This window comes from Asparagus officinalis, chromosome 8 (genome assembly GCF_001876935.1).
Source record: "Asparagus officinalis chromosome 8, Aspof.V1, whole genome shotgun sequence".
In the NCBI taxonomy this organism is placed as follows: Eukaryota; Viridiplantae; Streptophyta; class Magnoliopsida; order Asparagales; family Asparagaceae; genus Asparagus; species Asparagus officinalis.
The window spans coordinates 8,534,343-8,561,608 of record NC_033801.1 but is presented as its reverse complement, the minus strand read 5'-3'; the positions used below and the strand labels follow the sequence as shown (position 1 = coordinate 8,561,608).

The following is a 27,266-nucleotide window of genomic DNA, read 5'->3' as shown; positions in this document are numbered from 1 at the left end:
ACCCGACCCGTTCGTTTATGAAGCTCGTCTCCACCCTCCTTCGACTTCCCAAAAATTTCCATGTCGCAGTACAAACCCTAAGCCTAGAAAATCAAACAGTCAATGGATGCTAAGGACATCCTAGGGCTCCCAAAGAACTCGTTCCCTTCGTCCCAAGAGAAGAAGCCTCGAGCTCCGAAGGAATCACAGAGGAAGCCCGATGGCGTCTCTCGAGAGGTCTACGCCCTCACCGGCGGCAATCTTCCTCCTTTAATGCCCACTGTCGACATCTCTCACTTCAAGCGCCGTGTTCAGAACCCCGATAACAAAGAAAAGGTCCAAAATTTAACATTCTAGGGTTTCGATGATTTCATTGCTAAACATTTTATAACTTTATGCAGATCACATGGCAATGGCTTCCTTTTAGCTCATCAGCTCGGACTGACAATTTGCAGCTTTATCATTGGGTATGCAACTACACTTGTGTCATTTTTTTGGGCTAATTGCAGTTTAATACCATAAACTTTTTTTGAATTTTAAAATGTGTCCAAAATATACCGCAGAGTTTGCCAGAACATTAGTACTCTCCATTTGATCACCATTCAGAATTATATTTTAGCTGCTTATATTGTTTAATGGGGGTGTTTTTTGCTACAATTTAATGTTAAATTTAAGTCTTTTGTGTTTGTGAAAGTGAAGAAATGAATTAATGCTTTAATTTCAGCAGGTTTAGGGTTAAATAGCGGAAGGAAGAAGAAAGGGGTTTGGGGGATTTCTTTTCAGTGTAGGGGTATAAATGTCCAAATATTATCATATGCTGATCACATGATGAGTTTTAATAAAATTTTGAATGGTGATGTAATGTGAGGTATTAAATTTAAAAGTAGCGAAGTAGTAGGGTATTTTTTGGGCACATTTGAACTTTAGGGCATCGAAGTTAAAAACCATGAAAATTTTGGGTATTTAAGTGCAATGAACCCTTTTCTGTGTTAACTTTGTAATATCTTTCTTTTTCTTGATGTTATATTTATTAGGTGAGAGTTGTAAATGGTGTTCCTCCAACAGGTGATTATTTGTTTGCTAAGTACAACAAGGTAAGCGACTTGTGCGCAATATACTCAAGATTGTTGATTATTAGGACCGGTTTTTGTTGCTAATTTTCTCACATTTATGTGAATGCAGAAGGTGGACGTTCTTAAATACACCGATGAGGAATATGATAAGCATTTAATTGATCCTGTAGGTACTAGGTACTTCAAATTTGCATAGTTTCTTAATTTTAATGTATTTCATAACTCATATACTTCTTAAGTCACGCGAGAAATTTTTATTTTCAAAATTATTTGACTGGTGGATTTATACTATCTCGATTATTTTCTTAAGTTTTGAGTTAGTTTGTTTGTTGAACTGCTTTATGAAGAGTCCAAAAGCCAAAAGAGATGGTAACTAGTTGATGCCTGCCGTGTGTATTGATTAGTATGCAATTTTCATGAACTACGCCACTTGTTAAAATAAGATCTCCAGCCCCTTCTAGAACATATTTTGTTTATTCTTTTGATTCATTTGCAATTTACATTAACTACTAAGGCACTTGTTAAGACGAAACATTGAGTGTATTTTACTATATATATTCCATGTACACTCTATCTAATTGTTACTGATGTTCTCATTATATGTAAATTTTTACAGCAGGTAACATTTTGGTTAAATAGCGCCGTGCCATTTCTTTAGGTAAATTAATTAAACACATAGCTTTCAAGGCTTTGGCAGTCACTAAATGGGATATTCAATAATCAGGAGGACATGGCAAGCATACAAATAACTACTGATGCTGATGGCTTTATAAACTTTGAGCTACCATAATGGTTCATGGTCAATTACAATTAAATGAGAAAGCCCAAAAATTACCATGTTATTAGATTTGGGGTGATGTTTCAGTGTCAACTCCATACGGGAAAACCTCAAAGGGCCTATACTAACTTAGTAGCCAGCCCAGATACGTAAGAAGTAAGATTGGTTGTAAATTATTTTGACTGCCTCATCTCATAAGGACCTAAAGGAGGAAACTTTGAAGGTCCATAAAATTTAAATTAATTACTTTTCACGGCATATATATGAAAAAGAAAATGACAGCTGTTCAAAAATAGGTATAGGCCATTATGGTGAACAAGGCATGCGTCAAAGGGCTATCCTGTTATTTAATTGCAAAAGGCTCTTCTAGATGGGAATGAAGAACTTTTATGATGAACTTGGAAGTCGAAGTGTCTCTTTTCACAATTTTTTGAATCACTCTGGATGTTTGAATTTCGAAGCGTGTGTTTTATGCTTCCTTATCGAAGGAAATACCTGAGAGGTCATTGAGTTAGAGGAATGTTAGTCTGCAACATGAAAATGAACCGAAGTCTTTGAATGTCGACAAGGCTTCTAGCAACCAAAGATTGTATAGAGAATGTGACCGCTGCTTCCTTATAGAAGGAAGTACTCAAAGTTGTTTGCATAAGCAGAATGCGGGTCTTAAATGTCAACAAATCAACATCCTCGAATGTCTGCATGGCTCCTGCAAGGCAATAAATATTTGAAGCCGCTACTTAAGTTAAATCTACTTGGAGTTGATTTATAATGTTCACCGGAATGATATTGGATATCTTTCATAAAATGCTTTCCACACTTTAGTCCTGGTCTTCTTAACTGATAGATACTTAATGTTAATAATAAGTGATACTATTTCCAAAATCTTGCCTTATGTAATTTTTTTTGAGCTTCTCTTGGTGTAACTACTAAGAGTTTGATTTGCACATTTAGCTTAGGATGTATTTCATCATGATTTCCTTTCTAGAATTTCTGTTCTACATTATTGTAGCTTAGCGTTGCTTTAATTTTGTGGTCCTTCCTGTCTTTATATGTTTTTGGAAATCTTACCCTTGTAACTCTATGAAGTTAATTTTTCATTAAGTAGAAATTGAATTTTCAAACAGTGTTGCTGTGTATTTTCTTATATATATCTTCTAGGGGTGGACCAAGGAGGAAACAGATCAGTTGTTTGATTTGTGTGAAAGATTTGATCTTCGCTTTGTAGTAATAGCCGACAGGTTTCCATCAGCTCGAAGTGTTGAGGAACTGAAGAGTCGCTACTATGCTGGTAATCTATGTTTGCCTTTTTCTTTAGTTGGATAACTTTCAGTTTGGATTACTTCACTTACACTTATAATTCCTACTCTGCCAATAGTAGATTTGATTGAGATTCTAGTAAAATTTTCTTAAGGTTACCCTCGTATAGATGCGTACATGATTTAACCATTATCACTTCTACGGTAAATTACATGAAAGCCGATTGGCGATTGCTTCTTTCTGATATTGAGATGTCATCTTATATTGTTTCATTTTCATATTTTGAGATATGTTTTATAATTAAGAATTTTTTTATGGATATTGTACACCTTTGATGACACCCATTCTCACATAGTTATATTGATGTAAACCAATTTTATGTTTTTGGTGAAATCAGGTTCTTGATTATTATTCTCACAAGACACAAGCCCATCTAATTGTAGCCTCTGCATGTTGTTTTATAGAACTTCTCAGATCACATCACTTAGATTGTTTATATAGTTAATAACTTAATAGACACTATTAAGTTTATAGCATCACAATTATCTTCTGGGAAAGCTCATCCTCTCCTAACAGTCATTAGCATAAAGTTCTGAAAATGAATACAATGTGAGTATAAACTTGTTACATTTAATGAACAGAACTATAGGTATAGTGAGAGATTCAGAATGATCTTATAATAAAGTTACTTATCCAATTTAGGCGCAAAGGACCTGCTTTCAGGCTGTGGTTGATCTATGTTGAAGGGATGTCTCATGCATAAAGAGACATGATGACTAAAGGTTTTTGTTTTCAGTTGGAGGCCAGCTTGTTACAGTTTTTTTCTGGTTCTTCAAGTTTCATTCTAGTTAGTGATGTAGGATGCATAAAGAATAAATTCATGGAGTAGTACGATCGTCACGAGCCAAGCACGGATGCGGATGCATTGTTGACTTCCCTGTAATAAAACGATCATATCTCTCAATCCGGAAGGTGGATTCTCAATCCGGAAGGTGGATTTAGACATATTATATATGTCAATTGCTTATCTTGACGAGATGGAGCGAACCGGATTGGTAGATTCCTAAAACTTCATCAACTGTACTCGTTTTTAGCTGAAATCCAAAAATAATTAGCAATTTGTTTATTTTTAGTAATAAAGTTGCAGTTAATTTAGGATAGGAAATAAATTCAATTTTGATTCATGTTGGACTGATTTGTTTTCTCTATTATAGAGTCTTTTAGTTAGTTTTGAAGAACTTGCAAGAATTTTATTCATATTGGGAAGAGACCTAGTTTTTCTATTTAGGAAGAAGGATTGTAAGCCTGATGGTTCTTATCACTTTTTATCAATAAAATTGCTCATATATTATTATCTTCGTGGATTCAAATTTTTTTTCTAGATTCTTCATATATTCAAAGAGCACCCCTTTGATGGATTCTGAGGTTTTAACTTTCATATTGTGTTAATTGTTATCAGAACCTTAATTTTACGATCTAATGGTAGACGATGAGGTTCCTATTACCCGAGCGGAGTTGTAAGAATTTCAACCAAATCTGAAGGTTTCCGTCGGTTGACTTGTGTTGGTGGTGACTGGTGAGGCACTTGGGCTCAGGACGAGATCGATATTGTGTTGGTTGTGTTGGTTGTGATGGTAGCGAAGGACGAGGTCCGACTTTGCAAGATGAATTCAATGGAGATGAGTATGAAATCTTGTGTTAAAATTGTGGTCATTGAGAGTCTTGAGACTATCGATGGGATATCTATGATATTGGAGGATTCATCAGGAAGGTTGATCTTCCGTCCTTCAACTGGAAACTCAAATGTTAAGATTTTCTTGATTGGATTGATGAAGTGGAGTGAATCTTCGAGTTTTTAGGGATCTAAGAACAAAACGTTAAGCGAGTACCTTACTGACTTAAAAGGACAAAACAATTTTGGTGGGTGTCATTATGTATGGATCGAGTCTATCAACAGAAGTATAAAATCCAATTATGGGCGAAGATGAAAGAATTGTTGAAAGCTCGTTTGCTTCTTGCATATTATTATGTGTTCAATCGATATCCGAGTTCCAACTCTAACTATGATCATAGAGAGATTAAGCGATCACAATTCACCCTTGGGCAAGACAACGTAGTTGTGGAGAGCGCCAAAGTAACAGCAAAGAAGACTACATTCTTTATGTCGAATACAGGAGCCATCAAAGACAAATACCACTAAAAAGGTGTTCTTAATAGTGGACAATTAGAAGCTCACAATGCAGAAGTATTTTATGCCTTGTTTGTTGCTGAAAAGGAAGATTTAACTGCCAACGAGATTCCTCTTGAGGATCAAATCCTCATTGACTGAGATTCCAAGTGACAATCGTGATTGATTAGCAAAGACTATTGTGCATGATATTTTCAAACTTATTGTGGATGATATCATGTTGTCAAAGAGTTCTTACCCAAATTACTCGAATTAAGGTTGTAATGGGACTAATCAAACTCAATCTATCCCTGATCAAGAGTTTCGAGATGTAAAGGGTATTGAAGCAACAACAAGCAACACAATTGAGAACGCATAAGAGGTCGGTTTGCAAGATAACGCCATGATCGTGAGCCAATACATGCACACTTGCGAAATCAGTGTGAGGCCCTTCCAATCTTATGAAGCTTTTTGTAGACACATGAGAGCACATTCAATGGAAGAAGTTAAGAGAAAAGCGTTTGATAGTACTAATGAGCTGATTGGAAGCTTTTCGTAGACACATGAGAACACATTCAACGGAAGAAGTTAAGAGGAAAATGATTGATAGTAGTAATGAGTTGATGTGGGAAATATCTACTAAAAGAAGTAAAACAATGAATATCATATTGATGTTAAGGCCTAGGCTGAGTATGTTGTAGCCTTACTCAAGAAGTCGAGTAGCCCTTCCAATGTGGAAATAAAGGGTAAGGGAATATAGTTAGAAACAAATTAAACTGGTGATAAAAAGGCTCATGTTTGCAATATATGTAACAAGTCATTCTCTACAAACCAAGCACTAGAAGCCATGTTTCATACTGCAGTAAGAGCAAATTGTAGCAAGGAGAAGAAGATTGTGGAGGTTCTAGCCCTATCAATATTTCTTCTAAATTACGAGATCTTTTGCATTTGTTTGACTCAGAAGAACTCCTTGTTGATGAGGTTAAATAATAAGGTGAGAAAGTAAATGCTAGGCACAAGGCGCATGTTGGTCGACGCTGTAGGATCTGAAAAAGATACACTAGAACACTAGAGGGGGTGAATAGTGTTCTTTTAAAAATTATGCAAAGTAGATTATAAATTGTAAAGAAAGAATGACAACAATCTCAAAAATTCACAATCACAAACAAGAGTTTTTATAATGGATCCACCAATCTGGTGTACATCCAGTCCCCAAGCAAATCCCGTTTGAGATTTTCACTATAATTTTAAATTAAGTACAAAATTAAAATCAAACTTGACCAATTTACAAGTCCCTGCAAATTACAACACCAATTGACAGTCCCTTGCCAATTGCACACTGATCTCTAGACCAAGAGATCAACCTCTCTCAAACCGAGAGAACTTTCCTTGAATTAAACAACTCAATTCCTATAAGCCTTGATTTGAAGTGTTGTGTAGCAGTGGCTTAGGAATAATTTTATGAAGTGTTGTGTAGCAGTGGCTTAGGAATAATTTTAACCTCTGGAAATTGCCTAAATAATATGTATTTCGAATGATGATTAAAGGCAATTTCAGTAAAGATCTTTTTCTCAAAACTTTCTGAAATCTAAAATTTTTGACTTTTGAAAAATATACAAAGAATGAAGCTTATGGGTATATAATCATGTATCATTTTTCTGAACATATAACCTTTTTATAGCCCTTGAAAAGACAAGTTTTTAAACTTTAAAAACGTTTAAAAACGGTTATAAACTGTCAATGATTCAAACATTAACGTTCAGAAAAACTACATTAGTAATCGACTATAATGCATAGTAGTCGACTACTCTGTAATATAGAAAGTCTGGAATTTAGAAACAGAAACTTAGTAGTCGACTACTCTGTATTACAGAAAGTCTGGAAAACAAAAATCAAATATCAGTAGTCGACTATAATTGTTAGTAGTCGGCTACACTGTAAAATAAACGTTCTATAAAACAATTTTCAAAGCTCAGTAGTCGACTATATTTACTTGTAGCCGACTACTCTGTAAAACTGAAGTTCTGTAAATCAAAATTCAAAACTAAGTAGTTGACTATAATTCTTAGTAGTCGACTACTCTGTAGTTTTACAGAAACTTATATCTTGAACTTAGACTACAATAGTCGACTATTATTCTAATTAGTCGACTACTAAGGGTAAAAAATATTGTATCTTGAACTTAGACTACAATAGTCGACTATTATTCTAATTAGTCGACTACTAAGGGTAAAAAATATTGTATGAAATATTTTTAGACTCAATGATCAACTAAATACTCTAATGGTTAACATAGGGGATTTTTATTGTTAACCAACACACTAAGCTTGTGTTAGTGTATTCTAATTTCTATGTGTGTGTGAGAGTGATCAAGGCTTGTACAATATTTCTAAGTAAAGAAAAATGTAAAAATTATATTAATATATTTGTTCATCTTCTTTACTTCATAATGCCTTGAACTCATCTTGCACTTGTTCATATTTGATGTTGAAAACTACATTTAAATATTAGTGCATTTGTATAACACACATAGTGATTCACATTATGAATAAATTATTATCATCAAAATTATATCATGGGGACATGATATCCAACATTCTTCCTCTTTTTGATGATGATAAACAATTTATGCATATGTAAGTATATTTAAAAAATAAAAACTTTGATAAATAAATATACTTACTCCCCCTACATAAAAGCACATTAGAGTCTACAATTCATATTGTTGAGTCTATAAAACATAAATTCTGAAAACATTGTACCCCTTTATCATTAACAAAAAGAAATATATAACTATCCTAAACATATCATAATTTCCTCTTCATGAGCTAGCACTTCAAACAGATCATCCAGATTATGAACATAGTCCATAACTTCACCCATCTAAATAGGTAGGCAAATGCTTCCCATAAAAACCAAAAGTTCTACAATGTTCATCACCATAATCTGTTTGAAATATATATAGCACATGAATTAACTTTTCAATCAACATAAACGCAACATAAAATTCAATCCCATAAAACATACTAAAGTTAAAGCAACATAGTAGCAACACAACACATATTACATGTCTTAAAAACAAATAACTACGACATAGTTTGTGACATTCAAACTCAAACAACCAACATAACACATATTATCATTGTTTTAACACTAAACATAAAAATTATCCAAATCTAAATGATGCATGCTTAGTCTTCTAAGGTGCTGGAGGTGGTTGATGTCCTTGAAAAAAAGCACCGAGCTTCATATCCAAGGTATCAAACTTCATATTCATTGTGTCTAACTTCTTCTCCAGAATATCAAATTTGTTGGTTAAGGCCTTTTGATTTTTCAGCATGAGCACATTTTGATCAAACAAGGCTTTTTGACCCACTTCTAAATCTAGTATTCTAGCATTGTATTGTATTGTGCATCTGAGAAACAAGAGGATTCATACATTTGTGGTATTAGTGGTGGAATATGAGAGGAGGAGGGTCCAGCTTCATCAGTGTTTTGTGGTTAGGGTTGTTCTGTTTTAGGTTGATGTTGAGGTTCATCTTGGTGAATTTTAAAGTTTGTTAATTTCATCCTAGTTAGGGCATTAGAATCAAAGAATTCAATGGAACGAACGACAGAATTTTTAGACTCAATATCAACATGAAATTTATCAAAGATTTTCGTTAAAAATGCACCGTAAGGAAGAAATCCTTTCGGTATTGTTAGAAGATTATCAAAATAAACTTCAGTCCAATTAACTTGGATATTCCTCATTATAGCATATAATGCTTTTGCTAAGTCTAGCGAAATGAAATGAAAACTTTTAGTTTTTGGAAACAGGTTATAAGCTAAGATTCGGGCAATGAAACGAGGAATTGGACGTAGCTTATTTGAATTATTCAATGATTTACTATAACCAGGAAGAAAAATATGATTGGATAGCAATTCTGATTCATTCATTCTGATTGACCTAAGAGAGACTCCTCGGAAAGGAATGTTAAAATTTTTTCCAATTGACTTCGAAGTCAAGTCAATTTCTACTCTTTTGACAAGAGTTCTAAGCTTTTCAGTTCCAGTAATAGTTTCTATATGTTCTATATTAGTAAAGAACAATTGAACCAGAAAAGGATACGTGCGTTTTCTATTTTCAGCAGAGAATAATTCAAGCAACCACACATTCTCAAAATATGATCCAAAATTCCATGGGATAAAATCATCAAATTTCACAAATCGTCCTGGAAGAACTTCAAATGTGGATTTTGTTAAATTCTTCAAGTAAATCAGGACTTTTTAAATATATGATGATTTCATCGTTAACATTAGTATGGACTTGCTTAGCTTTCTTAGCTCTAGACATGATAAATCAGAAATATACCAAAAGATAAGAAAGATCAAGTTGAGAAATTACCAAAAACAGATGAAACACTAAGATTAGTCGACTATTACTGGATGTAGTCGACTACAGAAACTGTCAGACTGAAGAAACCAATGTATTTGATGAAGATTTTGAGAAGAAAAACAAAAATCTGATGATGCCTCAACTTGGATTCAATGAGTTCTGAAGAGGGGAAGAAGAGAGATCGGTTATGAGAAGAAGAAGATGGGTTTTGTGTTTTTGATTTTTCTTTAGAATAAAAATTATAATTTGTATGGTTAGGATTAAATTAAGAACAAATGAATGGTGAAGATTTTCTCTTAAATACGTAACTAGGATTTATAGGGTCAAAATCAATGGTTGAGATGAATTTTATTTAAGTGAAACGGATATTAGGTTTAGGGTATAATGGGTTTAAATCCAATATGCTGAAAAACTAAATTTGGAAAAATCTGAGGTTGTAGTTCAATCCATCGAACATTGGTGGACGATTTGTAGAATGACCATCTTTGAGTTGTGATGTATTTGTTGATGTCATCTTTTACCTCGCTCTGATACCAAATATAGGATCTGAAAAAGATACACTAGAACACTAGAAGGGGGGTGAATAATATTCTTTTAAAAATTATGCAAAGTAGATTATAAATTACAAAGAAAGAATAGCAACAATCTCAGAAAATCACAATCACAAACAAGAGTTTTTATACTGGTTCCACCAATCTGGTGTACATCCAGTCCCCAAGCAAATCCCGCTTAAGATTTTCATTATAATTTTGAATCAAGTACAAAATTAAAATCAAACCTGACCAATTTGTAAGTCCCTGCAAATTGCAACACCAATTGACAGTCCCTTGCCAATTGCACACTGATCTCTACACCAAGAGATCAATCTCTCTCAAACCGAGAGAACTTTACTTGAATTAAACAACTCAATTCTTATAAGCCTTGATTTGAAGTGTTGTGTAGCAGTGGCTTAGGAATAATTTTAACCTCTGAAAATTGCTTAAATAATATGTATTTTGAATGATGATCAAAGGCAATTTCAGTAAAGATCTTTTTCTCAAAACTTTCTGAAATCTGAAGTTTTTGACTTTTGAAAAATGCACAAAGAATGAAGCTTATGGGTATATAATCATGTATCATTTTTCTGAACATGTAACTTTTTATAGCCTTTGAAAAGACAAGTTTTTAAACTTTAAAAACGTTTAAAAACGGTTATAAACTGTCAATGATTCAAACATTAACGTTCAGAAAAACTACATTAGTAGTCGACTATAATGCATAGTAGTCGACTACTCTGTAATACAGAAAGTCTGGAATTTAGAAACTGAAACTTAGTAGTCGACTATTCTTCTTAGTAGTCGACTACTCTGTATTACAGAAAGTCTGGAAAACAAAAATCAAATATCAGTAGTCGACTATAATTGTTAGTAGTCGGCTACACTGTAAAATAAACGTTCTATAAAACAATTTTCAAAGCTCAGTAGTCGACTATATTTACTTGTAGTTGACTACTCTGTAAAACTGAAGTTCTGTAAATCAAAATTCAAAGCTGAGTAGTCGACTATAATTCTTAGTAGTCGACTACTCTGTAGTTTTACAGAAACTTATATCTTGAACTTAGACTACAATAGTCGACTATTATTCTAATTAGTCGACTACTAAGGGTAAAAAATATTATGTATGAAATATTTTTAGACTCAATGATTAACTAAATATTCTAATGGTTAACATAGGAGATTTCTATTGTTAACCAACATACTAAGCCTGTGTTAGTGTGTTCTAATTTCTATGTGTGTGTGTGAGTGATCAAGGCTTGTACAATATTTCTAAGTAAAGAAAAATGTAAAAATTACATTGATGTATTTGTTCTTCATCTTCATTACTTCATAATGCATTGAACTCATCTTGCACTTGTTCATATTTGATGTTGAAAACTACATTTAAATGTTAGTGCATTTGTATAACACACATAGTGATTCACATTATGAATAAATTGTTCCTCGCTTTAGCCGAGGTATACGCTTATAGCTTCTAGATCTCACGCGGATCGACGAAGCTCTGCTTCTATATCCCTCCGCGGATAGACGAAGCTCTGTCCGATTTATCCGGATCAGAAAGTTTCTAGATCTCACGCGGATCAACGAAACTCTGTCCGATTTATCCGGATCAGATCTGAGTGCCCCGGTGGTCCACGGATATCAACATCCCCGTCACAGGCCAAAGACCCACGCAAGCAAGAGATGACAAACAGATCTTGCGTTTGTTTGAAAGGAGTTGTATTTCTTTTGTTTTCATTGTGTAAAGGTCTTATAAAAAGACTATCTTTTTGTTTCATTGTAACGATCGAAGTTGTAATGAATGCAGCAATGAATACATCAATTTTTTCCGCAAACAAGCTGGCGATCACAGTGGGAGCCAACGACATCGCTACCGACGCCGTCGTGACGCAACCGGCATTCGAGATCCAGGTGAATGAAGAATACGAGCTCGATCGACAACAGTTCAAAGAAGGCCTCTCTTCCTCCTCCAGATCCGCCTCTCCAAACGGGTACAGAAAGGTAACCTCTTTCATAAATGTTTGCAGGTCCTTCGGCTCGAAAATCCAAGACCCCGTTGCCTCCGCTGCACTTGCACCACGTGACGTCCCCCAGACCCGCCTCTCCAAACGGGTACAGAAAGGTAACCTCTTTCATAAATGTTTGCAGGTCCTTCGGCTCAAAAATCCAAGACCCCGTTACCGCCGCTGCACTTGCACCACGTGACGTTCCCGCGTCGTCCAACGTGGTCGAGATCGCAGGTTCGGACTCCTCCTCTGCACTTGCACCACGTAACGTCCCCGCGTCGTCCAACGTGGTCAAGATCGCAGGTCCGGACTCTTCCTCTGCACTTGCACCACGTAACGTCCCCGCGTCGTCCAACGTGGTCAAGATCGCAGGTCCGGACTCTTCCTCTGCACTTGCACCACGTAACGTCCCCGCGTCGTCCAACGTGGTCAAGATCGCAGAGCCGGACTCCTCTTCCGCCGAGGAGATAGCTTCTGAAGACGCCCCAACATTGTCAAAGAGAGCGCGACAAAGACGGCGTCAAAGCCTTGCTCGTCAGCTGGCCAAAGCTTTGGAGCCGATGGACGGAATCTGCTATAATGAAGATCTCAAGTTCAGACATCGCCAAGAGCAACAACGGCAAACAACCAGCCCCTCCTATAATGAAGATCTCAAGTTCAGACATCGCCAAGAGCAACAACGGCAAACAACCAGCCCCTCCTCCAAAACAGAAACGAACAAATGGGTTCATGTCAAAAGAACCCGTTCTACTCTCGAGGAGCGAATCCAGAAGCGCCGCGCCTTGCGTGCGCATGCCCGAGCCCTGGTATAGAAAGTACGAGAAATGCAAAAGGGAGAGGCAGTTAATGGATCGCCGAGATCCAAACAAGTTTGGGTGCCAAAGGCCAAATCAACGCCTAAGGTAAAAGCAGGTAATATTGCTCTCCAACATTCGTCCATTTCAGGTCCCGAACCTTCGGTAAAGCCCCACCGCAGCGTGGATTTCCCCAAGTTCACGAATCCTCTATCCTCCGAAGGATCGTATCGGTGCTCTACCCGAGAATCGAGGAAAAGCACTTGTCAAAGGGAGCTGGAGATCGCTGAAGGAGTTTCGAGCCAACATCCAGACTGGGGGTCGTACACGATCTCCTAACAAATCGATCTCTGCAACAACCCGCTTGACGATGCGTGCAGAAAATCAGGAGCCCGTTAAGGTTTCACCCTCACAAAGGTGTGATTCCGAACGTGCGACTCTTGCAGAGGCCAGCAAGGTAGTGATTACTCAGAAGAAGACGCGTCGGACAGACGAACGCGTTATACCTGAGAACCCCTGTGAGCAGCCGATAGGTTACTCCGACTGCAAAGTCAGTGAGTTATACTATCAGGCTGGGGGTGCGGATGAATCTCGAAAGAGAAACACCCGGGAAGCGGATTCTCACTGTCCGTGTACCAAATTTATCAGGGCAGTATTATCAACCTGTAGCTGCCCCAAGATCGCTCCGCAGAGGGTCTCGATATTCGAGGGAATTTCCGACGGAATGACGAAGCCCAAATCAAGGCGTTCCCACCAAAGAGGATCGATTGCTCGAGATGATGAACCCCTAGAAGTTACCATCAACATGGTCAACAAGGGAAAATCTCCAATCATTTCAAGTGGCTCCGACCCTAATTTCTCTTTAGGAAGCAGGGTCAATTCGGGAATAGCTCAGCTTCAGCTAGAAGCCGTCGGAGATAACGACGACCGTGGGATCCATGAAGAAGTCCATTCCGATGATGAGTTCTCAGATTCTTACTCCGCGCTCGCCTCCGACGACATAACGTCTAGCATAGGGCAAGCTCGAGAGGTGTGCATGGCCAACACCGAACAGATAGCCAAAATTATTGAAGAGGCCCTGACTAAGCAGAAGGAAATCTTCAAATTCGAAATGGAAATGGCTATGCAAGAGATGAGACAAATGCACGACCAACAAATCCGAGCTTTGTCGAACCAGCTAGTGGAATCCAGCCGTCGCACCCAGATGGCCAACGCACCACCCAAGAATACTGGGGGTGGCCCCACTAAAAATAACAATGCTGGGGGTGGACCCACCAGTGACGATAGCGCTGGGGGTGGACCCACCAGTAGTGACAACACTGGGGGTGGCCGTATGATTCCTCTCGAAACTTATCCAAAACAGGATATGGGTGAGGCCGAAAAGATAAAGGAGCTCGAAAGAAAAATCGAAGCCCTAATGTTTGTTCGGGAGGTGAAGAGGACCGGCATTCCGTGTCCTTACCCGAGGAAGTGGGATTCGATCCCGTATCCGGCGAAGTTTAACCTGATCAACTTCACGCCGTTCGGCGGGAAGGGCTCGCCCACTCCGCATCTAATCTACTTCAAGTCCCACTTGGGGGTGATTTCTGGCAATGAGCCTTTGATGGTTCGGTCATTCGTTGGCACCCTTCGCGGGCCCGCCTTCGATTGGTACCGCCGTCTCAAGTCCGGAAGCATCAACAGCTGGGAGGACCTGGAAAACATGTTCCTCGCCCATTTCTTCGATGATGACATCGAAGTGTCGATCAGGACACTCTTCGATATGAAGCAAAAAGACGGAGAGCCGGTGGATACCTTCATCAAACGCTTCCGCAACCAGGCGATGAACTGCAAGGATCCCGTCACGGAGGAATTCATCTTGCAGACTTGTCAGAACAACCTCTCCATTAACATCTTGGACGTTTTGGGAACAGAGCCGCTCAATACCTGGAAAGAGCTGAAGGTGCGAGGAGAACAGGCCGAACGATTCCTCAAAAGGAAGAAAGCCGAGAGGAGCCAACCGATGGTTAGCCCTCTGAATTCGAGTCTCGTACCTCATGATGAAGGGGACGCACCTGCAACGGTTATTGACGATAATCAAACGTCGCAACAGCAGTCCTGGGAACAGCAGGAGAATTCGGACGAGACGCTCCAAAACGAGTACTCGTTCAAAGACGAAGACGTTCCAGCTATCTTCGAGACCCTTCTCGAAAACAACAAAATCAAGCTCCCGCCCATCATGAATCAGGAGGAAGCTGACGATTCTGCGGAACCTACGTACTGCGCGTACCACAGGAGGATTCTTCATCCCACCAAGGCTTGTTCTGCTTTAAAGAATAGCATCCAAACCTTGGTTGAAGCCGGCGTTATAATGCTAGGATAAGCCAATTGAGAACGGCAGCACTCCGATAAGTATAAGAGTATAAACTGCTTCTTGACACTCCAAAGAATACATGAGTATAAACTGTTTCTCAATCCTCCAACAGGTGCATGAGGTTAAACTGCTCTCTACATACTCCAATAGGTATACGAGTCTAAACTATTTCCTACCATTGACGGGAAGTTCCTGGAGGATATTATACTAATATTCTTAAGGATAACCCGGTCGGATAACAAAGTCAAACCCAGTTCCAAGAGAAAAGCTGGGGGTGGATAAACCAACGTATCGGGAAGTTCCCGGAAGAATACCACATGGATATTCTTAGGGATAACCCGGTCATTGCGGAATTGATGAATAAGAAATTCACATTTGAACTCTGAAGGTTAGAATGTCTCTTCTTATTCTTATCAAAATTCTCTAACTCTTAGGAGTTACTTTTTTGAGATGAGATCTAATCTTCTGATAGGTTAATCTTTCCTCACCAAACCATCCGCTGATCAAATTAAACGACAGGGGATCCACCAACGTTTCCATTTGCCCGTCGGTATTTCTCAGACTTAACGTGCTAGGTCCTAAACGCCTAGCATTAAAAGCCTCCCTGTGAGTGATAATACGAGTTGGCACTTTCTTCGCTACCCGTATTCCACTTTCTTTGCTTTCTGGTCAAACCTGTAAAAGTTAGGACCAAAGCCAAAATCCCCTCTCGATTCCTCCAATGAACGAGAGGTCCACTTTCAAATCGGGAGATAGAATATAAAATTCTTCCTCTCCCGTTTCTCAATCTGTCTTTGCTTTTAGAAAAGACACGATTGTCAAATCCGGGCACTCGATGCACGGGGAATTTTATCCCGAAGCCTGAGTAGGGATAAGTCAACGCCTAACACGCGTTGCCGGGTAGTCTATTCCCGTGAGAAAGACGAAGTCTATGTATTCAAAATCATAGCATTAAGTCTAAGAGAAGCAATTCTCTTAGCACAACGTTACATGTGAAACGGGTTTTAATAATTCACATGCTAGCCCGATTCAAACGGTAATCGGTAAAGGCACGTCAAACCCGTTGATGGCTGGGGGTTTGCCAAAAATCCCAAAGCCTATGTCTAACACACATGGCCGGTTAGTCTTTGACCGTAAAAAGGACAAAAGACCACATATTCAACATTGTGGCAGGATGTTATTGATAACACCGTAATCCGTGCCTCACACGCACGGGGAATTTTGTCCCGAAGCCTAAGTAGGGATAAGTCAACGTCTAATGCACGTTGCCGGGTAGCCTATTCCCGTAACAATGGCGAAGTCTACGTATTCAATATCGTAGCACTAAAAGGGTTAACTCTTTTAGCTTAAACGTCACATAGGAGCGGACTTAAACAATCCGCATGCTAGCCCGACTCAAACGGTAGTCGGTAAAGGCTAATCAAATCCGTTGAAGGCTGGGGATTAGCCAAAAATCCTAAAGTCAACGCCTAACACGCGTTGCCGGGTAGTCTATTCCCGTGAGAAAGACGAAGTCTACGTATTCAATATCGTAGCACTAAGAGCGTTAACTCTCTTAGCACAGCGTCACATGCGGAACGGACTTAAACAATCCGCATGCTAGCCCGACTCAAACGGTAGTCGGTAAAGGCTCATCAAATCCGTTGATGGCTGAGGATTTGCCAAAAATTCTATAACTGCGAGTCATTGACGCATCAACTCCACTAGTTGGTCTCGTGGCTCGAGCACCCAACAAATTCAGGATAAAACCCACAGATGCAGATGAATCAGCTTTAACAGTTGGTCCTGCAGCCCCGACACCTGGGACCGCTTTGCTCCAATACCTTAAGAGCTTAAACTGTGTATACTCCAGCAAACGTACGAGTATAAACTGTGTTAATGGCGATTCGAAACCCTAGAGTCAACGCCGGCCAACGCGTAACCCTAGGTCGACGCCAGTCAACGCGTTGCGACAAAAGTCAACGTTCGAGGATCCAAAATCCACACCAATCAACGTTCGACGATTCGAAACCCTAAGGGTCAACGCCGGCCAACGCGTAACCCTAGGTCAACGCCAGTCAACGCGTTGCAACAAAAGTCAACGTTCGAGGATTCAAAGTCCACACTAAGAGCATCTCCAACAGCTTCTCCAAAATTTTCTCCAAAATGGAGAAACAAAAGTCATATTCTCCAAATTATTTTTGCTCCAACTCCAACAGCTTCCCCATTTTGAAAAATCGCATTTATTACAATAATAAAGCTCTCCCCAAAAAATTTGGAGAATGCTGCAGATTTGGGGAATGCTCCCTATTTTTTCTCCTCCTTCCCTATTTTGTGGAATGAGATGGGGAATCCGTTGGACAAAAAAAAGCTCTATATTCTCCAAATTTGAGTATTTCAAGAAGATGGGGAAGCTGTTGGAGATGCTCTAATCAACGTTCGACGATTCAAAACCCTAGGGTCAACGTCGGTCAACGCGTAACCCTAGGTCAACGCCGGTCAACGCGTTGCGACAAAAAAGTCAACACACCGGGATCCGAAACCCTAAGCCAGCACAATGTGGCGGAGGTAGTTCAAAGTCAACTCAATGACACGAGCCGAACTCAATTCATCAGCTGCAAACTCGAGACTCCGACGACGGCCAAGCGATAAACGCAGCGCCGGAAGAACTTCGGCTATTCGTCAAAGCATCGGACCGAAAATCGAAGGAGCCAAGAGTCGAAGCTAACTACAGGTCCTTACGCCGACTGAAGGCCAGACCAATCACATCCAAAGTATTCCAGCCTCTTCTATAAAAGAAACGAGTCAGGAACACTTTGGAGGGGGTATCTGTAGGCATCAAAAATTGCCTATAGGTCTCCACGAACGGTTCAGCGTTAGAGAGCGACGATGAACATCACTATCCGAGCCACAGGAGTCCAATTGACATCGACGAACGACTGAAGTGAATCGACGAGCTACGTGAGCTGATAGGATTACGGAACAACCAAGACCCGGACCAATCGGGAACCAGGCACTGTTCACAAAAAGGACAACGCCCTACCTACCCCCTACACACTCCTAAACACTATAAATAGCCCCCTTGGGCCTTGCTTTTGAGAGGGGGATTTTTGGAGAGCCTTGGCGAAGCCCTGCTGCAGTGGAGAGTGGCCGTGCGCTTCAACAAGAAGAGGAGAGGTCTACATCAGCACCTTCATCATCCGATCCTTAGTATTAGCCCTTGGCGTTAATACTAAGAAGAGCTAATATCTCGCTTAGCCGAGATAGACACTTTAAACTTCTAGATCTCACGCGGATCGACGAAGTTCTGCTTCTATATCCCTCCGCGGATAGACGAAGCTCTGCCCGATTTTCTCGGAGCGGATCTGATTGCCCGGTGGTCCACGGATATCAACGTCCCCGTCACAGGCCAAAGACCCACGCAAGCAAGAGATGACAAACAGATCTTGCGTTTGTTTGAAAGGAGTTGTATTTCTTTTGTTTTCATTGTGTAAAGGTCTTATAAAAAGACTATCTTTTTGTTTCATTGTAACGATCGAAGTTGTAATGAATGCAGCAATGAATACAACAACTTTTTCCGCAAACAATTGTTATCATTAAAATTATGTCATGGGGACATGTAATCCATCAGACACAAGAGAATAAAATGGTTTAACGAGGAGCAATTTCTCAAATTATATAAGCTGGGGGTCAATCTCCTTTCAACTAGGGGAGACTAATGTGGGACGCATAACGAACAAACTTATGGAGTAGTGGAACCGTTATGAGCTAAGCGTAGATACGGAAGCATTGTTGACTTATCCTCAAAGACATAATCATATGTCCTGATTCGATAGGCGAATTTAGACATATTATATTTATAAATTGCCTGTCTTGATGAGACAGAGCCATTCAAAATGGCAAAATCCCAAATCTTCGTCAATGCATCCTACATCTGTTAGAGGCTTAAATCCTAACAAAACCAAAGTTAAAACTGAGTAGATGTTTCACTTTCCCTTAGAAATTTGGTATTGAGTTCTGTAGTTCTTCTTCTCTACACTATTGATGATAATTTTGCCTCTGTTAATCGATTGGTTTATAACTAATATACATTGTATAATTGCAGATCATACATTCTAAATTGTATATAGTTCTATGTAGGTTTCTTGAGTCAATTTGGGCTAATAGAACAAATTAATACTTGCAAAATTCTAAAATTTATATTCGTATATGCTCTTAACCCAAATGTCATTGAGGTTATTTGTCTTTTTATCCCCAAAATCTTCAATATGTGCATATTTCCCCTCAAATCTTCTATAATTGCATATTTATCCCCCAAATATTTAATTCTGAGTTATTATACCATCTACAGTTAACCACAAAGTATTTCTTATTATTGTGTTAGGTTATCAGATGAGTTTAAACAAATACCTAAAACACCCCCAGGTGTTTAAACTTTAAATATATTTACAACTTGAGGTGATTACAAAGTTGCAAGCTCCCTCCAATCTCCAGCATCCAACTTTGCATTCTCGTATGCCCGGTTCCTGACATGTTCACTTATTGCCAACCATAAAAAATGCCACCGTGAAAAACCTGCACCGCTTAAAATGGAAGGAATGTCAGTAGAGCATCTTCTCCCATAGAAGCTAAGCATTCTGATATCTTTCAAATTTCAATGAGGCAGGTTGTATATAAATTCCCTTCTAAAGATAAAAGTTGCTGTCCAATAAAAACAACATGCTACTGCACAACGACAAATGCTGCTTCCTGGCAGCAGCATTTAAGCAGCATTTAGTTGTTGACCACAAGCAGCAGCACTTTGCTGCTGCTGGGACGCAGCATTAAGCTGCTGACCAACAGCAACAGTTTATGTTGTTGTTGATGATCATGAACACCCCGACGAGAGAGTCACGCTGGATTTGGTGGTTTGGGGGTAAAAGTTGCTCCTGTGTATGGAGGTAGGAGAAGATGAATTCCTCTGTGTTTGTCTGGAAGGGGTTTATTTTTGTCCAGTGACCCTTCCACCATTTAATCGTTAACATTGTTAACTTTGGAGGGTATAGTAACACAAATTTGATGTTTTTTTTTTGTTGGGGGAAGGGGGTTGGTAAATATGCAATTATGATTTTTTGGGGGGACGGGTATGTAGGCAAATAACCCTGTGCATTGTTGGTTCAGACATCACTACTGTCACCAGAAAAAGCTGCGTATGGGATAAACTGTAAAAGTAACAATATGAACATATATTGCCCTTGTTCTCTTACTCGATTTGGGAGTTGAACATTTTTTGAGGCGGGAATGATCTATAAGGTATGTTATCAATTTTAGAAAAAAAAAGTTGTGCCTACTTATGTTTTACATGGCCTTAGAAACCATGAATGTCATTATAATATCAGCTTGTCCTCGTATGTAGATTGTAGATCTCTCATAATTCTTAATTCTTACTTTATCTTTTTGTGGTCCATTGCTGGTGTTTCTTACAGAAAAATCAGCTGAGCCTGAGTGTTATTTGTTGTTTTTTGTTTTTCCATTTTTAGTTTCATACTAAAATGACAACAGATTTATGGTTTCCAATTTTCCATGATAGTAACTAGTTTATTTTATGAGTATGTTACGCATAGCGTGTTATTCTAACATTTATCTACTTGACAGTGTCTCGAGCACTTTTGCTTGCTAGAGCACCATCTCCTGGTGATGTTTCTGGGCATCCGCTGGTTAAGGTTGTTTACCTTTAACTTAATTTATTTATAACAATGATTCCCATTATTTTGATTTATGAACTATGTGCCTATGGTTGCACCGATGGCTTTATAGGAATCTTACAACATGGCACATGAGATTGAGAGGAAGCGGGCGTTGTCAGCACTATTCTCTCAAACAAAGCAACAAGAGCGAAGAGATGCTGAGGTACAAAGTCTTCTTACATTTTAACTCTTGTGTGCACTGACGGGGCATGGAATTTTGAATGCCTTATGGATGTTATTCCTACTTGCAGGTTTTGAATATACTTTTGGATGCCTATATCTTTGAATTTGAAGCTAACATAGTTTTCCTACTTTCAGATCCTAGCTGAAGCTAAACGCATAACAGAGTTACGCATGTCTAGCAAAGTAATTGCTCTTTTCTTTTATTTTTTTTATTTTTTTTTCAAATATGGAACGTTCTCAAAAGTTCTTTTTTTTCTTTTTTTCAAATATGTAACATTCCCTAAATTTTGATATTGAAGTGTTAAATTTTATATCCCTATGCCATTAGCTTATTATAAAATTGCTCTTATGACTTATTGACATAAATCTCTCATGCTATCTTCGCTTTTGGGGTATTCTGACTGTTGATGTTTTCCCCAGGCTAATGAAGATGCTGAATCACCAATAAATACCACTGTTTTAGAATTTATGGAAAAGACATTCAGCCATCATCTGCTGCTGGACCTCTAACTGCAACGACAGAGGGTGCTTCAACTCCCACTTCCCTTCGCATGGTACAGCTGCTGTTACTCTATTTATTTTATTGCTAGCAACTACAAAGTTGCCTAGCTTTTGTTGTCTCTCTTTACTTTGTTAGTTGCTGAACTTTATTCTTTCCTGCTGCATGTATTGTGTGATAAAACATGCTGTTAGAGTTTGTTTTTTCTTTCAATTCATTATGAGGTATAGGGATACTTATAGTCCACATGTATTTACCACTATTTTTAACTTTAAGGTTTGAAGATATTTTAGAAAAATCTCTGCATGATGCCTTGCTGGAGTTTGGCGGCAAAGTGGGCTAGCAGGGCAGCCAGCTGATTACAAATTCAGAATTACAATTGTTTGCCACTCAAATATTGTTATTTGTTGCATTAGGTGCACAACTGTATCCTAATTTAACAGATATTCTGAAATGTTCATCTAGTTGTGTGTTTCAATGCTACAAGAGCGTAAGAATCCCAAGCCTGGATAGAAACAACAGTTCATTCAATTAAAATCAATGTTGAAAAAAGAGGAAGCGCAAGGTGAAGCGCTTGACCCTTTACTGAAGCGAGACATAAGCTTCAAAGTGTGAGGCGTAAGCCTCAAGAGTTTAAGCATTTTAATTTTAAAATTTGTAAACACTATGAACATGTAATAAATGGTGGTATGGTAATTTACAAATAAATACTATAATGTTCCGATTAGTAATTAATAATTAAATATGTGAAGTATAGACGCAAATTACAATAAACTAAGCTATATGCATAACATACATGTCTTATTTATACCCACATAGTCATATTGAAGATACACAAGACACTTTAATGTCAGTAAAAAATTGTTCTATATCCTCCCATCATGTCTAAAGTGTGCGCTTCAAAAGCAAAACGCTTTATGAAGAGCGAAGCGCACACTTCAATTATGCTTTAAGCGATGAGGCGTAAGCTTCAAGGAATAAATACCTTCACTCTTGAGTTTTGAAGCATGTACCCCTCAAAAAGTTTCGAAGCAAGTACGAAGCAAGTTTCAAAGTGAGTTTCAATAAACCTTTTCCGAATATTGATTAAAATACTGTGCCTGGAAAGAAGATAGGAGAAGCTAGAGTGCTTGCTGTTCCAAATGGAAATATCGTGCATGACAATTAATATGAAGAAATGGCACTGGTTTCCTCTACTTATCTTGGTTTCAGCCTAACCCTGAAACAAGATGTTATGGCTCTTTTCTTTACATGTGTGATCAACATGTCAAACTTTCTTAGATGTTCTTGAATGTTCATTTGCAAGTGGATTTAATAAATTCACAATCTATAGAAGTTTTTATTGTTATTGGAAACTGTTTGATTTGTTAGTCGGAGAATTCGCTAGTCAAAATCGGGATTTCACTAGAATGGAAAAGGTAGGTGTATAGTTAACATGATATAGAGACTTACATTCATCTCACAGGCACATGCTCGTACAAAATGTCAGTCACCATGGATTATTTGAAATGACAGTCTACCATTCCGACTTATTTGTTATTGTTTATGAAGACGATAGTTTGTTTTAAAGGAAAAATATAACATCATTCACATGCTAATATCTTCTAATAACACCCCTCTCGGCACTCTCAATGAAGTTATCGCATGGTTATGATTCCATCAGGTATTTTTGTCTTCATGCCTCTTTTATTATATTTTCTTTTGTAGTGACACAGTTTCTTTTGCATTGCATTCCTTATTCATAATATCTTTTTACTCGTATGAAAAATCTTTAGCTGCGGGTTTATTTGAGAAGTTACGCTCTTGAGCAAATGGTGCAAGCAGCAAGCTCTACTGCTGGACTCAGAACCATCAAGAGAGTTGATCAGACTTTGCAGGATCTTGGGGTTTGTCTCTGTTACTTCCAACATAATCTTTTTCATAGGGCTATTTAATTAGTTTCTGGAGAAGTTATTAAAAAACAATTTAATGCTTTTACCTTTTGTTTTCTTTCAGTCTCTAGTAGTTTTTAGCTGAAATTGTCAGTCTTGTTGACTTAGAAATCTAAATTGTTTCTTCCAAAGATTCATTTGACATATCACTATTCATTTCCTTTCTAGGTCCATTTAAAGCCAAAGGTCCCGACAAAATCCGTTTGTGCAGAACATCTTGAATTACGTAAAGAAATCCTCACCCTGCTCAATTTACAGAAACAGGTTCGTATTCCTATTATCTTGTATATGATGTCAACCTTTGTGCTTTAAATCTATCCCATTTTTTTAACCTATATATAATTTGCTGTTTGTTATGTTTGCTTTCTATATTCTTCCAAAGTTTTGCCACCTGTCCATGCGAGCAGCTCTTTGATGGTTAAACCGTTAATATTTTGACCGGAAATATTAATTCCTTTATCACAGGTTTGAAATGTCACTTGCACCTCAATAGTTAAAAACAATCTGTACCAAATAATATGTGGTCCTTCACTTTGTTCATTTTAGACCCGAGGCAATGAGTTGTTTATATTTTCTCAAATGTATACTATTGTGATCAGTCAACTAGCAATTTTTTATGTACTAATATTCTCATGATTGCTTCTTGTTCTTCAAAGCATATCAATCATCCAAATAGAAAATTCATTATCCACCATCCATACTTAAACTGTGCAACTATTTCAAAAATCTCTGGTTGATTGAAATTTGATGTGATGATGATACACAACTGAATGTGTGCTGGTTGTGTGAGTGATATATATTTCAAAGGGTTGCTTGATGGTCGATTTGGCACGCATGGCACATGCAGATGAAGTGGTATGACCTTGAAGTGGATTGATGGCTAAAGTAATTAAATGTAGGGATTTCTGCAGCCTTAAAGTTTGAGTGTGGCATGGAGAAGAGTTTTGGTTAAATGTCAAAAAGTTGTAAAATAATAAGCTACCATATATAACTGTTGTCATATGAACTTTTCAAAAGCCACAAACTCTGTTGTAAAGTTGTGGAAGTGAAACATGGGGGCTCTGCTATTGAGTTGATGGTTGGTTTGCTAGTTTTACATATGAGGGTACACAAGTCCAAAATCAATTGCAATAAACTGGAAAGCGAGAACATTCTGTTTTATGGAATGGTAAGTAAGATATTGTAGTGTGGCTGTGGAGCTTGGCTTGGCCTTATTATTATTATTATTTTTTTCATTTTTTTTGGGTCATTGAGCTCCTGCTTGCATTCAGATATTTTTATAGAGTATCAAATTAGTCATTGTAATCAGTTTGAGTCATCTTTTGTTCCTTATGGTCCATCAAGTATATCCTATCAGTTATCTATTGTTTCTTGACGTTACTGTTAATGTAGTTTCATATGAGTCACGAGTAGGTTTCTTTTGGTTTGAATGGTGGGGAGGCTTGTTGATCCAAGGGATAGTTAGCAGTTTCCTGTTTCTGCAACCTGTTTGATTCGTTTTTCTAAGAAATCATAATAGTACATATTGTTCTCACCAAATACTATTATCTATTTGTAACAATGTTCGTTATTCGCTGGCAACAATTTTGCTTCACCTTTTTTCCTAGCTCTGCCGGCAATTCTTGCCTCTTCTACATCCTAAATTTCGAGAAAGTAGCTTAATTTTTAATTTGTTTTCCTGGGTGCAAAGCTGTAATATTGACCGTCTTTTCTTTCTTAGTTCCAATTCACCACAAATGTCCATGGTCTCCAAATTTGTATTTCTATCCTTACCTATTTCTAACTGCAAATAGGTTTTGGTTTGCATATTTTCAATATAGGAGACTTCTTTAATTTGCTTTATACTTCAAAATATTGATTTTTCCTTTTCCTATTAGACTGTAGTGTTTTTCAGCTGCTAGAAAATCCTCTTATTATTCTATTACAGTCTCCTGAGAGATTTTTTCCTAATGTAGAAACTTCAGCTACATAAAATCTGGAGTTTGTTCCGGTAGTTCCCATCTCAAGAGTCTGTTATCTGTTTCGAGCAATTTGCAAACCTTGAAGGGAGCGCAGTTAAAATGTAGTTGAGATCTTCTCTTTCTAGATGAAAGGTTTGATCAGGAAAGATATTTGCCTGCTTTATGAACTAGTGCTAATTAGAGCACTTACATAGTTTCCACCTTATAATATTTATATTAGCACTGAAGAAACAGAGCTGAAATCATCACGATATATGCCTATCTATTTTTCATTGAACTTTAAATTTTAGTATTCTTTTTTACTATTTGCTGCTTTTCATGCAGATGGTTCTAGCCTTCTACCTCAATGATCTCTATTTTATGATATTGAATAATATCATAAAATAGAGGCAAAGATACCATTTTTTTGGGTATACATGGCTTTTGGTTTTCACTTATTCACTATGTGGAGCTATCTTGTCTGCTTAACTTGAAAGGACTTATTTTAACTTCCAGTAGAGTAAATATTGCATTGAACTAAAGCTATGAAATCATTTTTATTTGCCATCTTCCCATGACCTCCATTTGTTCTATGACAGGTGCAAAATAGAGATGCTGAAGCTGCAAACCGTGATAGTTCATATACAGAAGCATCAAGCACTCCTAAGGTACGTGTTAGCCACAGTTCTTTGTTCAGCAAATTTATATCGTAGTATAGTCTGAAAGCATCTAATCCATGATACTTCCTTCAGAAAAATGCATCACCTGGTGGGATGTGGCATATATATTTCTATTTTATATTTTCTATATAAATGTTGCCTATGTTGTTGCCATTGTACTGAAGTATTTAGTTCTATTTGCTTTTGAAAGTCGCTGGATACATGACAATCGCAATTTCATTCTATCTTTAATTATGTTCCGATAACTTGATTTCTATTTTGCAGCGGTCTTATCGTGGAGACATGGATAGAACATTTGTCCCGGAATCTGCTGGTTTTGGAGGTAACTTTGAAAATTATGGTGTAATATTTATGTTTAATAATTTGTTCTTTTCATTATTAATAATGGAAAGCTATTATATGAACAATGATGCATTTGCATTAGTGTTTTCAGGCGAGCGAACAGTCAAAAGGGATCACAAGCGCAAGGTCACTACACCTGAACCTAATTTTATTCTCAAATTTTATGATTTTAAGAGGTCCATGTTCTAACTTTGTTTCTGACGTTTATGATTTTAAGGCGTCTGGAAGATTTATCGATGCTCCACCATCACCTCCGCAATCTAAGAGACCAAGGAAGCTAAAGGCTTCCGATTGATGATCTTTTCACGTGCAACATTTTCATTGTGTTTATAAATTATTCACCAATCAATGTAATCTTGGTGCTGAGTAGCTTTTGTGTTGTAGTAGCTAAAAGGAAAACCAAGCTCTTTTTAGCTTAGTTCATGTATAGCCTACTCACCTTCCTGTTGGCTGTTGCTTACATGTGATAATTGCCTAGTTATGGTTACATAATTTAACTATCAAGATTGTCACATTCTCAGAAGCTGCGATTAGGTTTTAAAAAAAAAATTTCCTTTAGTTGTGAAAGGAGGCGGGAAAGGCAAATACCTCAAAATACAGGGGGCAAAGGCATTTTGGTTGGATGTTAATTAAGCCGTAAGATTGCTTTTTATTTTGTAATTCAT

At 37.8% G+C, this 27,266-nt stretch overlaps 1 protein-coding gene across 1 annotated transcript; it reads left to right on the top strand.

Moving 5' to 3' along the window:
• On the top strand, positions 1–27,266 carry LOC109819671 (SWR1-complex protein 4). The gene is made up of 14 exons (XM_020385481.1): positions 1–315; positions 381–446; positions 1,014–1,073; positions 1,162–1,218; positions 2,989–3,118; positions 20,935–21,002; positions 21,097–21,189; positions 21,345–21,392; positions 23,484–23,594; positions 23,808–23,903; positions 26,179–26,247; positions 26,524–26,581; positions 26,693–26,727; positions 26,819–27,266. Exons 1-14 carry the CDS (start codon positions 103–105, stop codon positions 26,894–26,896), a joined length of 1,182 nt encoding a protein of 393 aa, XP_020241070.1. The 5' UTR covers positions 1–102; the 3' UTR covers positions 26,897–27,266.

Bases quoted from the DNA above. Each gene is read 5' to 3' on its own strand.
- LOC109819671 (XM_020385481.1), top strand. From the start codon at position 103: ATGGATGCTAAGGACATCCTAGGGCTCCCAAAGAACTCGTTCCCTTCG. The intron at 23,595-23,807 runs GTTTGTCTCTGT...TTTCCTTTCTAG, and splicing joins AGACTTTGCAGGATCTTGGG to GTCCATTTAAAGCCAAAGGT. The intron at 23,904-26,178 runs GTTCGTATTCCT...GTTCTATGACAG, and splicing joins TGCTCAATTTACAGAAACAG to GTGCAAAATAGAGATGCTGA.